The sequence below is a fragment of the Bactrocera tryoni genome, chromosome 3 (assembly GCF_016617805.1).
Source record: "Bactrocera tryoni isolate S06 chromosome 3, CSIRO_BtryS06_freeze2, whole genome shotgun sequence".
Lineage (NCBI taxonomy): Eukaryota > Metazoa > Arthropoda > Insecta > Diptera > Tephritidae > Bactrocera > Bactrocera tryoni.
In genome coordinates, this window is record NC_052501.1 from 22506028 (window position 1) to 22518398 (window position 12371).

Genomic DNA, 12371 nt, shown 5'->3' on the forward strand with positions numbered 1-12371 from the left:
AGTTGTATGGCAGCGATATACTATAGTTCGGATATAGTAGCTTTGTCTTGGAAAATAAGCCATGCCAAATTTTGTGAATATACTTGTATATTGTCAAATAAAAACCTTTCCATACAAAGACTTGATTTTCGCAGTTCAGTTTGTATGACAGCTATATGTTTTAGTGATCCGATCTGAACAATTTTTTTGAAAACTGTAGCGGTACTCTAGAAAATAACGTATGCCGAATTTTGTGAAGAATTTCTGTCATATGAAAAAGTTTTCCTAAACAGGACTTAACTTTGATCGATCAGTTTGTATAGAAGCTATATGCTATAGTGGTCCGACATCGGCGGTTTTGATAGGAGAAATGGACGAGTGCGTAATTTCAGATCAATATCTTAAAAACTATGGGACTAGTTCGCGTATATACAGACAAACGGGGATGATAAACCGACTGGTTAGGTAAGGTTGGGTTATACCTACTAACCTTTAGTAATGCCAGATGGTGGTTCGTTTTAATTTGAGCTGAAGTATTTTTCCTATAGGAAGTAAACTATTTTTGTGATCTTCCAGAGCAACTTGATATCTAATTTTGATACCTCACATACCCCTTTGAACTGCGAAGCTTCTACATGTTTAAGACGAGTTATAGATATGGATGTTTAGAAGAATTGGAGGTGATTAAGAGTATCTCTGCTGCTTACTTCCCTACACCTTCTGCATGTGTCCTCATTACCAATGTCCATTCGACTCGCATGTGATGCCAGTAGGTTCTGGCCTGTCACTAGGCCAACAACTATCCTGCGATTCATTCAAGGCCGTGTAAGAAAAAAACATGCGTGCTTTTCTTCGAAACTCTTGCACATGAGCTTGGCGATCCTGCATGTTCTTAAGGCATTCCATTTCATTCTGATTCTTGTCGGAAATTTCTTTACGTATCGTTTTTAGCGACTTGTATTTTCCTGAAACGTTTCGGTTGCCAAGCGGAAGTCACTATTGGCAATCTCATCGGCTATTTCGCTTCCCGGAATGCCTTTGCGGCCTGAAACATTCTAAGGACATTCTCTGACGCAATGCATTATAGAATTATTACCTCAATTGCCGCCTTGCTAGCGGCATATGTATATATTGATCATCTTTATGTTGTTTCCTGCATTGTTACCTATCTCAGCCACTTTCCTCGCGGCAAAGACTTCCACCTGAAAGATACTGCAGTATTCTGGAATCTTGAAAGGTCGCCTGAGGACTAGCTCCGAGCAATAGACTTCGGCGGCCTCTCCATTAAGTCGTCACGCTGGTAATTTATTCGTGTATATAAACCTTTCAGGTCTCCCACCTAGCTGTAATAAACTATATACATTATGTAATTCGTGGTATATTAAGTTTGTCTGTTTGAGGTATAACTAGAAACCACAGAGGCGAATATTGCTGATGAGGGTTACAATAAACCAACGGAACATACGTCTTCAACTCTCATTGGAAACTTACTTTTCCTAATAAGATATTTGAAAACTGTCATATACACTGCTCAATATTGACTCTCTGTGCTTTTTAGTAACGAATGAAATGACATTGTTATACAATATGCACATATACATGCTACAAGTATTTGTGTTACTTATATCTCCGATCACTAGTTTTAAACCTTTTTATTCTCGACCATTGGCCACTCAATTTATTAATGATCTCATACATCTCATTTTACTTTAAGCATTTACAAATATTACTTAAGTTAGTTATACAAATTTATGCCGTGTCAATATCAAAGCCGGTTTCAGTTTTATCACTCGTTCGTCGCACGTAATTCAAATCGTCATCAATTGTTACAAAATAAGTTGGAATAAAATCACGCCCCTTAACATATGTCTGTCCTCTATATGTACATTGAACATTGAAAGCCTTCAATATAAGTGCTGTTTCTTCAGTAACCTGAATTGAATCCTCTAAACCGGTAGAGTCCATACGTGAGGCCATATTAACCGCATTGCCCCAAATATCGTAAAATGGTTTGTACAAGCCCACAACGCCGGCCATAACAGGACCATTCGATATGCCTGGAATAGAAGTATTAAAACATAAATGAAGGCTGAGACATTCGCGATGGAGCATTGATAGGAAAAGCGCATTAAAGCTTATTAACTTTTTTTATTTATTTTCTTTAATGAGTTTTTCTTATCCACACACTATATAAAATTTGTTCTTAACAATGAATTAGTATATTACCAATACGTAAAGCACCTAGGGTACGCTTCTTATCATCACTTTGAATATTCTCCTCGTTGAATTCTTTCATTTTTTGCAGTAGATCCAAAGCAAAGCTCAACATAATGAATACAACTTCATTTCCCGCAGCTGTACTATCCTGATTAAGTACAACACTTGGAGCTACATTTAAGCCTGAGAAGACACTTCTCGATAAAGCTGCATTCATACCGTCATCTGAAATAAATACCAATAGATAAGGATCCGGACATTAACGAACTTTACTCGTAGAATCAAGGACTTGAGTTGTACACAAAATTTTGACGTGAGATTTGACGTCATATTATAAGATTTCATACAACGCAATACTGAAGGATTATTGTTGTAGTTTTGGCAGCAGAAAATTTCGAGGAATGCTGCCCAGTTGAAGGGCCTTCCTAAAATAAAGCGGGTCGGTTGTGATCACAGTTACCGAATGCCGCAGGAGCGGTTATTTGGAGTCTCATGAGGCCTGGGGGAGTCTCAAAAGCTGTGCCGCATAGCCCAGCTTTGTTCAGCACTTTCAATAATAATCGACTAAACTTTGGTAAAATTAAAGAATCTAGTGAGTTGGTTGTGATCCGACTTTGTCCATTTCCAAGCTGAAGGCGTAACGATGGTTTAGTCCCACGCTTTTAAAGAATGCTATACTAAATGTGTGCCTAATTAAATGTATGTACTTTCAATGTGAACGAATGGGAAAAAAGACACTTCGTAGCCTGTTAAGTGAGTATGATAACTGTTTTAGGTACATATAATAGCATGCTTACCGGACGATGTTGTGGAGAATACTCGATTTCTTTTAACCATTGAGTTACCGGCATTCAAACCACATGCAGCCATATATGTCCAACCAGCAACTTTGATTTTCTCAATCTTATCGAGACCCTGATAGGTGCTTAGCTATTTTTTTTTAATATCATTCATTTACTCAACTAAATACAGAATAAAGCAAATGTTTCTCTCACCACTTCATCAAAATCGCAAATAATTTCATTCAAAACACGCATTCCAACCTGTTCGGTGTCGTAATTTCGTATGGTCGCAAACATCACTGCTACGTTCTCATATTCCTCATAGCAGAGCTCACTCATCAACTGATCTTTCATGTAAATATTCACTTTACGAAAGGAAAGGATAATTAAAAATGTGATTTAATTTATTTGTACTTATTGAAGAGAGGCTTATATATTTGATATGATAAAATATATTTTGTGTAGGGGAAAAAACAATTTCATGCTTAGTTTCAATTGAGACTTCTTAAGAACTCTCATAAAATTAATTATGGAAAACACAGAAAAGGATTGAATTTCTCTATGAACTTGTGGAACTCTGGTGGAAAAAAGTACATACAAATGTATGTGAACTTGTCAAACTGGTCAAAGAAAATATGTATGTGAACTTGTGGAACACTATACACTGGTCAAAGAAAACACATATGTGAACTTGTGGAACACTGGTGGAAGAAAGTACATATGTGAACTTGTCAAACTGGTCAAAGAAAATCCATATGTGAACTTGTGGAACACTGAACGTTGGTCAAAGAAAATATAAGTATATGTGAACTTGTGGAACACTGAACGTTGGTCAAAGAAAATATATATGTGAACTTGTGAAACACTACGCACTTGCCAAAGAAATGTCATATGTGAACTTATGGAACAATGTACACTGGTGAGGCATTAGAAAAAAGTTTGGTATTTGCCTTAAATATTCGTCCGAAATTACAAAAAATTCTTATATCTAATAACTTACCTATATGAGATGGTAAAATATTACCAATCAAAATTGAAATGGTTTGGTTTGTAAATTTTGCATCCTCCTTTTTCTTTCTCAACTCATGTTTCCAACTGTAAGAAAGGAAAAAATGAAAAACAATGTTCCATTTAGCTCAACAACAAATCATCATTTTACTCACTTAAAGTCCATTCGTGTAATAAATTCAATTTCTCTGTTCATTATGTGGAATATCCAAGCGGTTCTACACAGCACCATTATATGTGCGAATTCGGGAAAGAAATATGGATTGGAACTTACGCTATATTCATACAAGAAATCATAGACCGCAAATACAACAATTACATAAATTATTGTCACCGAGAGAGCAATAATCCATTTTAAAACGTAAGAAATGTGCGTGAATAAAAATATTGTACCGACATGTATCACCACAGACTCGGTGACAGCCTGAAAATGTGGTATGTATATAGCATTGGTGAGATAGAGATTTATACTTCATTTGTGGTGACTTACCCAAGGCGTAAAGCATACGTTATTTATGTCATTCTGATTTGCATGTGTCTCGATAACTTCATTCACAACTCGGAACTGATTGCAATCTAGCTAAAGAAAATACATATATGTATATAGAACTGTAGTAATGTAGTCGAAGAGTATATTATTGTATATGTTATTCTCTTTCTGATTTGCTCGTCTCTTCTTGAAACATGTTTTAAAGTTTTACATATCCTGAACAAAGTGCACAAAGTTTGCCACGATGTTTGTAACAAACAAAAGGAGATCCCTCAATTTTTAAGATATTGATCTGAAATTTTGCATACGTTATTTCCTTACCAAGAAGCTGTTCCTTTATTGGAACCGTCGATATCGGACAACTATAGCATATAGCTGCCATACAAACTGACCAATTAAACCTAAGTCCTTGTAGGGAAAACTTTTTTATTTGACAAGATATATTATTTTCTTAGATATTACTATAATATCCGAACATTTCAGATCGGGCGACTATAGCATATACATAGCTGCCATATAAACTGAAAAATCAAACTCAATTGCATATTTAGAAATCTTTTTATTTGACAAGATATCTTCACCAAAATCGGCAGAAACTATTTTCTTAGACATTTCTGTAATATTCAAACAAATTGTACAGATCGGACAACTATAGTATAAAGCTGCTATACAAACTGACCGATCAAATGCAGGAAAAATATCTTTGTCTACAGGGTATGCTATAAAATATGTATGTTGAAGGGTATTATAGCTTCGGTGCAGCCGAAGTAAACATCTTTCTTATTTTGACAGTGTAAGGTGTTGAAAACAATCGCATGTGTATACGTTACCATTTGCATTGTAATCAAAGAGAATTGTAGCAGTACTATTAACAAATATACGACGGTACGAAACTTGAAGTTTCTTTGTGCTCTATCCGATAGTCTGTATAACCAGTAGCTGAGCCGTTGTTTGGGTCCCGATATTAAAGGTGAACCATAAAAGTAGGCCCACACTTTTCTATACCACACCAAACAAAAGATGAATAGGAACAAGATAACTGTGCAAATGGCCAAATCCCAAAATATAGAAATTTGTCTGATAAAATAAGCAATTGCTATTACAACAATTTACAGACAGACATATATATATATATATATATATATATATAAATACACTTACACTGCGTTGTAGTATTGTATTAGTATAATGGCCCAAGTGACTAACATGGCTACCAGAACGCTGTATTTGTGTAGTATATCGGACTGTTGCATGAAGTTATACTCCCAACGCCAATTCTTGTAGCACATAAAGAGCCATGAAATGTTCGCATAAAATGTGGACTTTTCACTTTCACTCCCCCTGCCGCGTGAACGTTGTCCAAATATCAATTTTCTATATCTGTGTGTGTACAGGTGGGAAAAAAGTTTTGTACTTTTATTCATTTTTTTATAACGGCATTAACTTACTGCTGCACCAAACCGAAAATCGGAAATTTGCAACTCTCTTGATTCATCTCGAAATGCACCAGCGTTCTCATTTTTTGCGCTGAATCAACATCTTTAAATTCCTAAATTTTTCAAAGTGTACGAAAGTATTTTAAAATTCTTAATGCAGAGTTGTGAGCTGTTACTTGCCTCATCAGCGGACAGTCCTCGTGTAAAGATGGATCGTCGCATTTGTGTACCAACAACCTTTGGATATAAAGAAACAAAACAAAAACGTTAAATTTGGATACAGCGAAGCTATAATATGTATACTATAAATAAATAAATCTTAGAACGAAAGTCGACAACAGTTTGCATTCTAAAACGGGTTGCTTATCCCCGTTTGATCGATCTAGTAACCTACGGTTAGGGTACTGGTAACCTAACCGTAGGTTACTTATTGAGGACAAAAGTTATCTTCGGTTGCCCAAAACCTTAAATACTCTTCACAAATGTAAAAGTTTTCCAAACAAAAGCTTTACTTTGATCGTTCAGTTTATATGGCAGCTTTATGTTATATTCATCGGATCTGAAATTTGTCTTTAAATATTATAGCGCTGCCTTGGAAAATAACCCTTACTATATTTCAAGATTACACCTTGTCAACTAAAAAAGTTTTTCGTACAAGGAATGGGTTTTGATCGGTCACTTTATATGGTAGCTATATGCTAAAGTTGTCCGATATCGACGGTTCCAAGAGTTGAGCAGGTTTTTGTGGAGACGATGACGTGTGTGAAATTTTAGATCGATACCTCAAAATGTGAGGAACTAGTTAATATATACATACATATACATACAGACATACAGGGACAGGCATAGCTAAATCAACGCAGCTCGTTACACTGATCATTTATATTTATAATTTATAGGGACTCCGTACTTTTCTGGGTAATGCAAACTTCGTGGCACATTTAATACACCATTTTCATCTAGTTTTACATTCCCCTCTCTCTCACACTCACCACAGGTTTAATGATTAAGAATGTGGTGATTTGGTATCTTCGCAAGAGCGGATCAAAGCGTGCCGCCTTTGTACCCGGTTCGTATTGAAATCTTTTATCCAGCCGTTCCAAGGTTTGCTTGCTTATATGCACTCTACCCGGTAAGCCAGTGCTTTCCAGCTGATTGGCGATTTCGACATCTTTCGAGTATATATCAAATTGCCACTTGGTGGCACCGATTACGCCCGATAAGACACTGCCAGAATGGACGCCAATGCGCATATCAATACCTAAATTTCTATGCTCTCTACAAATACCAAATGTCAGTTATGTAAAATTGTTATTTTTGTTACGCGAAATATTTGAAATAAATATGCTTTTATTCACCCCACTTCGCGTATGTCTTCAATCATGCGGAGTCCGAGTTTCACACAAGCTCTGGCGTGCTCTTCGTTGGGTATAGAAACGTTCGCAGCACAATAATAGCAATCACCCAAGAACTGTATTCTCAAGACGTCTAACTCCTGTTTATTATAGAGTTTAATTAAAATGAGGGTTTTTTGAAAGTCGGTAGAAGAATACGTGTCCTCACCTGTGCGCCGTCATCGAATCGCACGAAGAGTTCGTGTAGCGTCTCCACAAGCGTTTTCGCATTCAAAGTTGTTGTAAGCTTGGTGTAGTTGACTATGTCCGCATAAAGAATTGTGACGTCGTCGTGAGGCTCTATGAAGAGCTTTCTGAAAGAATATATATTTGAGGTGAATTAAAAAATATATTTGTATGTATATTGAAAATATATTTTCAGATTTATGAAGATATTTTAGAAAGTAAAGTTTAGAAGATCTTCCTTCTTATCGAGATCTCGATTAATTTAGATATCAGTTAGACATATTTAAGACATGTAACAAAGAAAATCAGACATACACCAAAACTTTGCCGAATAAATCAAAATTTTAAAGACTTCATAATCCTACTTTTTCTTATAAGATTTTGCGATACAGCTTTAGGAGCCTTTAGCTCCACAAATCCTTCCCTGGTAACTTTGCATTTCTAATAAGATTATGAGATACTGCTTTGATCGTCTTCAGTTCTACAAAAATCCACCACAAACCAAACCACTACCATAGGTTTGAATCTGGGTGACTTTTTGTGAGTATTATATGGCAAAAATAAAAGTTATCACCAAGTAGAAAGAGTCCTTAACTTTTGGAAACATGTCTCTTACAAGTCAAAGTTCTGTGAGGGATTGTCATCACTATTATGGATTTTATAATAAAGCAATTATTTAGCTCCTTTATCTGAATAAAGTATTTTGAAAAGGTGGCAACTTTTCTGTATAATATGTCCGCCAGATTGCTTTTTAAAATCCATATTGCAATAATTTTCTTCTATTATTATATTAAAATATGCATATTTAACTTATATATTTTTAAATCTCTTTAATTTGACATTTATATTGTAATCAGTGTTTATTAAATCAATTTCTGGGAAAACATTTTGAACAGGTGGCAACCCTGCCTAAATTTTTTTTAGTGGCAACTCTGCTAAATTTTCTTTTTAATTTATAAATGCCTTTCGATTTCCTGCCTGATTATTTTAACGTTTTACTCAAAAATTTAAACTACATAGGTGGTAGGCCTTAGTAGGCGAAAATGATTCCAAAAATATTTTTAAACGTAATTATTCTACAATTCCTCTCATTTGATATATGTACATAATGCAATCAATGTTTATTTAATCAATTTCTGAGAAAAAAAAAAATTGAAAACAGGTGGCGACTCTGCTCAAAAATTTCTTAGTGGCAACCCTGCTAAACTTTTTCTCAAATTATTAAATGCATTTAGATGCCTACTTGTCTGATTATTTTTATATTTTACCTAAAAACTTAAAATACATTTGTAGGTGGTAACACTTAATGGGCCAAAAAATTGCCAAGAAAACTTTGAACTGTAATTATTCTTAAATCCCTCTCTTTTGTTATATGTATTACAATCAAGTCTATTGAATCAATTTCTGAGAAAAAAATTTTGAACAGATGGCAACCCTGTCCAAATTTTTTGTGGCAACCCTACTATACAATTTTTCAAATGTGTAAATGTATTTGAATGCTTACTTGTCTGATTATTTTTGTATTTTACTTAAAAATTTAAAATAAGTGGCAACCTTTTTATAGTTTTGTTAAAACAAACCAGTATTATATTGAACCATTCAAAATAAAATAAGCATACCGAATAAGTCTGCACTTTGTTGGCGCTCTGAAAATTGCGAGTGTGACGGAATTTCGTTGCGGAACACTATTTCGTTGCGGTTGATCGATGTTACAACCGATTTGGAAGTAGTTAAAAAATTTTAAAACAAACATTTTACTGAAAAAAAACTTTTGAATGGTTTTATTGCTACCATAGCCTAGGACCTTGAAAGACTAATCTAGATAGTGTTTCTCCAAGCAGGAGATTATCCACTCTATCTCATTAAGCGCGGAGCACAAACCACAAAGCACCAATTTTTAACCGTACACCATTGTTTTAGAAAGTAAACGAGCATTCTACTGTACCAACCTTATTTTCTCCAACGAATGCGCATAGTCTGGATGTTTCATAAGCTCAATGCGCAGCTTGACATCTTCCTCCATTTGTTTCGCGATCTGTTGTGGAATCATACTCAATAAGAGACTTTTCTATAAACAAAAAATAATACATTTAAATTCGTAATCTCAACAACTATAATCATTTCATAGATACCTCCTGGTCTTTAGCAGCGTGGAACAGTAGATCCTCTTCGATGCACTGACGTTTATCCAGAAATGTCATGCGTGTATTCACTTCGCGTGTCAAACGCATAAATATGCCAAATAAATTCATGCAACACATCGCTATATATTCGCTGGTGCCTTTTGTGTAGTCGAAACTTTTCGAACCCTGCTCTGTCCAAAAATAGACTTGTAATTTTAGAAAGACCACGTAAAATGCTGTTGACAAAAGTCCCAATATAATCGCATAAATATCGCTGACAATCGGCATGAAGCAGTATATAGCGAATATGATGAAATTCATATAAACCGGTATGGTGATGTTGCGCCTAAAGGTATGCAGAAGCGATACAGAAGCATCTGCCGGGACGGAAGTAGTATGAATTATGAATGTTTAGCCGTTATAAATAAAATAGTATGAAAAACTTTGAATTGAGTCAAATTTTGTTTCCTTATTCCACTCGCTCACCCATTCCAATGACCACTATGACGACCAGTAACGATATCACATTCGTCCTTATCGTATACGATTTTTGTAAATTCCGCCTTAAGCCGATCGCTAATATGATAATTATCAGTAAGGTGGCGCCAATATATATGCACACATCTCTGTAGATCTCTTTTCTTTCCTAAAACGTTTTTTTTCATTATCTTAAATTCAGTAAATAATATTCTTTACAAGCAATGGCCGACCTGTGACGATAGTGTGGCGAGCAGCAGTCCCGCGTGAATAGAGGTATTAAGCACGAGCATTACCATAAACGAATATAGTTGATTTATATGCAGGCGTCGCATATAGCTCTTATAGAACTCCTCCACATCCTTTTCCCTGCAGTAATCCTAAAGCACAACAAAAAAAATTAGAAATTTACATAAGAAAAAAAATTTCAAAATTGTTGTCTCTGCATATCGTGCCGTTTACCCTCAATATGCTGAGCTCCCATTTTTTATTGGCCCTCAAGTGCTCCGACATATCTCTAGAAAGTGTTACCGATGAAATTGTCTCATGACGCCATATTGATCGGCGCGCCATATTATATAATTTATTTTAAATATTTTTCCTTGGCCTGAAGTAATAAATTTACACGTCTCTTTTCACAATGAGCTTTGTATGTGTTTTGATTGGCTTTCTTTAAAAAATCGAAAAAGAAAAATTGGAAAAAATCGAACAAAGCAGACGTTACATGCACAGGTGGAGTCACGTGAATTATTATATGATATAGACGTTGCTATAATATATGTATCAAGTAAAGTTCAGACTTAAAATAATATGTTCTCTTGAGTAGTTTATTGTTGCTGGTGAAGGGCACTGGCACTCTGATTTTTTTAAAACTTAATGCCGCACTCTATTTTGGTTTAAGTTTCGTGAATGAGATTGACAATGAAATGCATATTATTTGTGTGGCTCTGAAACTCCAGAACTGGCTTTTCAAACGCTTGGAACTTCATTCGGTTACCATTCCGTTCAGCTAAGTAATGGTTGAAAGCCAAAGGATTGAAATAAATTTTAAGCCTACGTAACAGGTCAAAATATCTGACAAAAAGCTGGCGCTACTAGAATTAAATCCATATGATTTTAAGTTAGTCTTAACCAAACTCACTTTTGACCAAAAACCAGGATGAGTTGATGATTCGAAGCAGCATGGCATGTAGTCCAATCGACAGTCAACCCAGTGGACTGCACACGATGAACCTATCCTAATGACGCTAAGCGTGGAAAAACGCAACAGTTGTCTGGTTGGTATTTTGGTATGGATAGCCTTTATTGAAAGTAATGTCCATCGTCAGCGACTATTACATAATGTTATTGGACCGTTTTAATGGCGTATTTGAAGAAAAGGAAAGTGCTGTTTCACCAAGACAATACATCACGTCACAAGTCAGTGAAAACGGCTTCGAATGGCTTCCACATCCACCTTATTCTTCAGTTCTGGCCCAGCGACTACTTTCTGTTATCAGATCTCAACACGATGCTTGCTGAGAAGAAACTTTCGTTGAATAAACAAACAAAACAAAATGATACCGAAAAGTTGAAGAGTCGCTATAATCAGGAAATCAACCTTTAAGGCCGGGGACTTTTCAATTGACTTGTTATATAATACAATTAATTCTTCGATAGATTGACAGATCTAACGATATACCTTGAAAACCGAGACTGTTAGTGTGAAGCATTTTGAAGAGACATGAAAAGTGAGACGCTCTCTGAGGCTTATTTTCCCCAACTTAAGGAATAAGTTATATCTTTGGTACATTTACTTTTCTTAACTAATAAGTACAAAGATATCGAATTTGAAAAAAACTAGCTCCAAAGACACCTAATTGTGTTTGTTTCTACATTTGTTTAGTTTCCGAATTTCACTGATGGATTGTATCAAGTTAGGAAACTTATTTTATTTAGCACTTCATAATTTGTTGTTGATAGTACCAGAAATATATTTAGCCAGAATTGAAGTTTACGCTTAGGGTGCCAAAAACGAATCCAACCAACTCTTAAAAGTATTTTATTTTAATACTTTTTATAAAAAGTTTAAAATTTAATTAATTCTTTATTATACCCTAAACGGGATATATTAGGATTGTCACAATTTTTATAACACATAAAAGGAATAGTCGGAGATCTTATAAATGTAAATATAAATAAACAGTGTAACGAGCTTAGTCGACTAAGCCATTTTCGTCTGTCTGTCTGTATATACCTGAAATAGTCACTCAGTTTTAGAGATGTCTATTTAAAATTTT

General features: G+C 35.1%; 1 protein-coding gene across 1 annotated transcript; it reads right to left on the minus strand.

The window, feature by feature from the left end:
- Positions 1–1728: 1728 nt before the first annotated feature.
- LOC120769982 (adenylyl cyclase X E-like) lies at positions 1729–10665 on the minus strand. Its single transcript, XM_040097057.1, has 19 exons — positions 10555–10665; positions 10326–10472; positions 10102–10261; positions 9625–9992; positions 9442–9560; positions 7476–7620; positions 7271–7407; positions 6899–7190; positions 6093–6149; positions 5925–6025; positions 5638–5856; positions 5307–5553; positions 4477–4566; positions 4142–4410; positions 3979–4073; positions 3192–3343; positions 2994–3126; positions 2206–2421; positions 1729–2036 (listed from the first exon to the last, which is right to left on the minus strand). Exons 1-19 carry the CDS (start codon positions 10663–10665, stop codon positions 1729–1731), a joined length of 3366 nt encoding a protein of 1121 aa, XP_039952991.1.
- Positions 10666–12371: the final 1706 nt, after the last annotated feature.

Excerpts from the sequence above, each read along its gene's own strand:
- LOC120769982 (XM_040097057.1), bottom strand. The coding sequence starts at position 10,665 with ATGGCGCGCCGATCAATATGGCGTCATGAGACAATTTCATCGGTAACA. Across the intron at positions 6,026-6,092 it reads GAGGACTGTCCGCTGATGAG|GAATTTAAAGATGTTGATTC; the intron begins GCAAGTAACAGC and ends TGAAAAATTTAG. Across the intron at positions 3,344-3,978 it reads TATTTTACCATCTCATATAG|TGAATATTTACATGAAAGAT; the intron begins GTAAGTTATTAG and ends CCTTTCGTAAAG.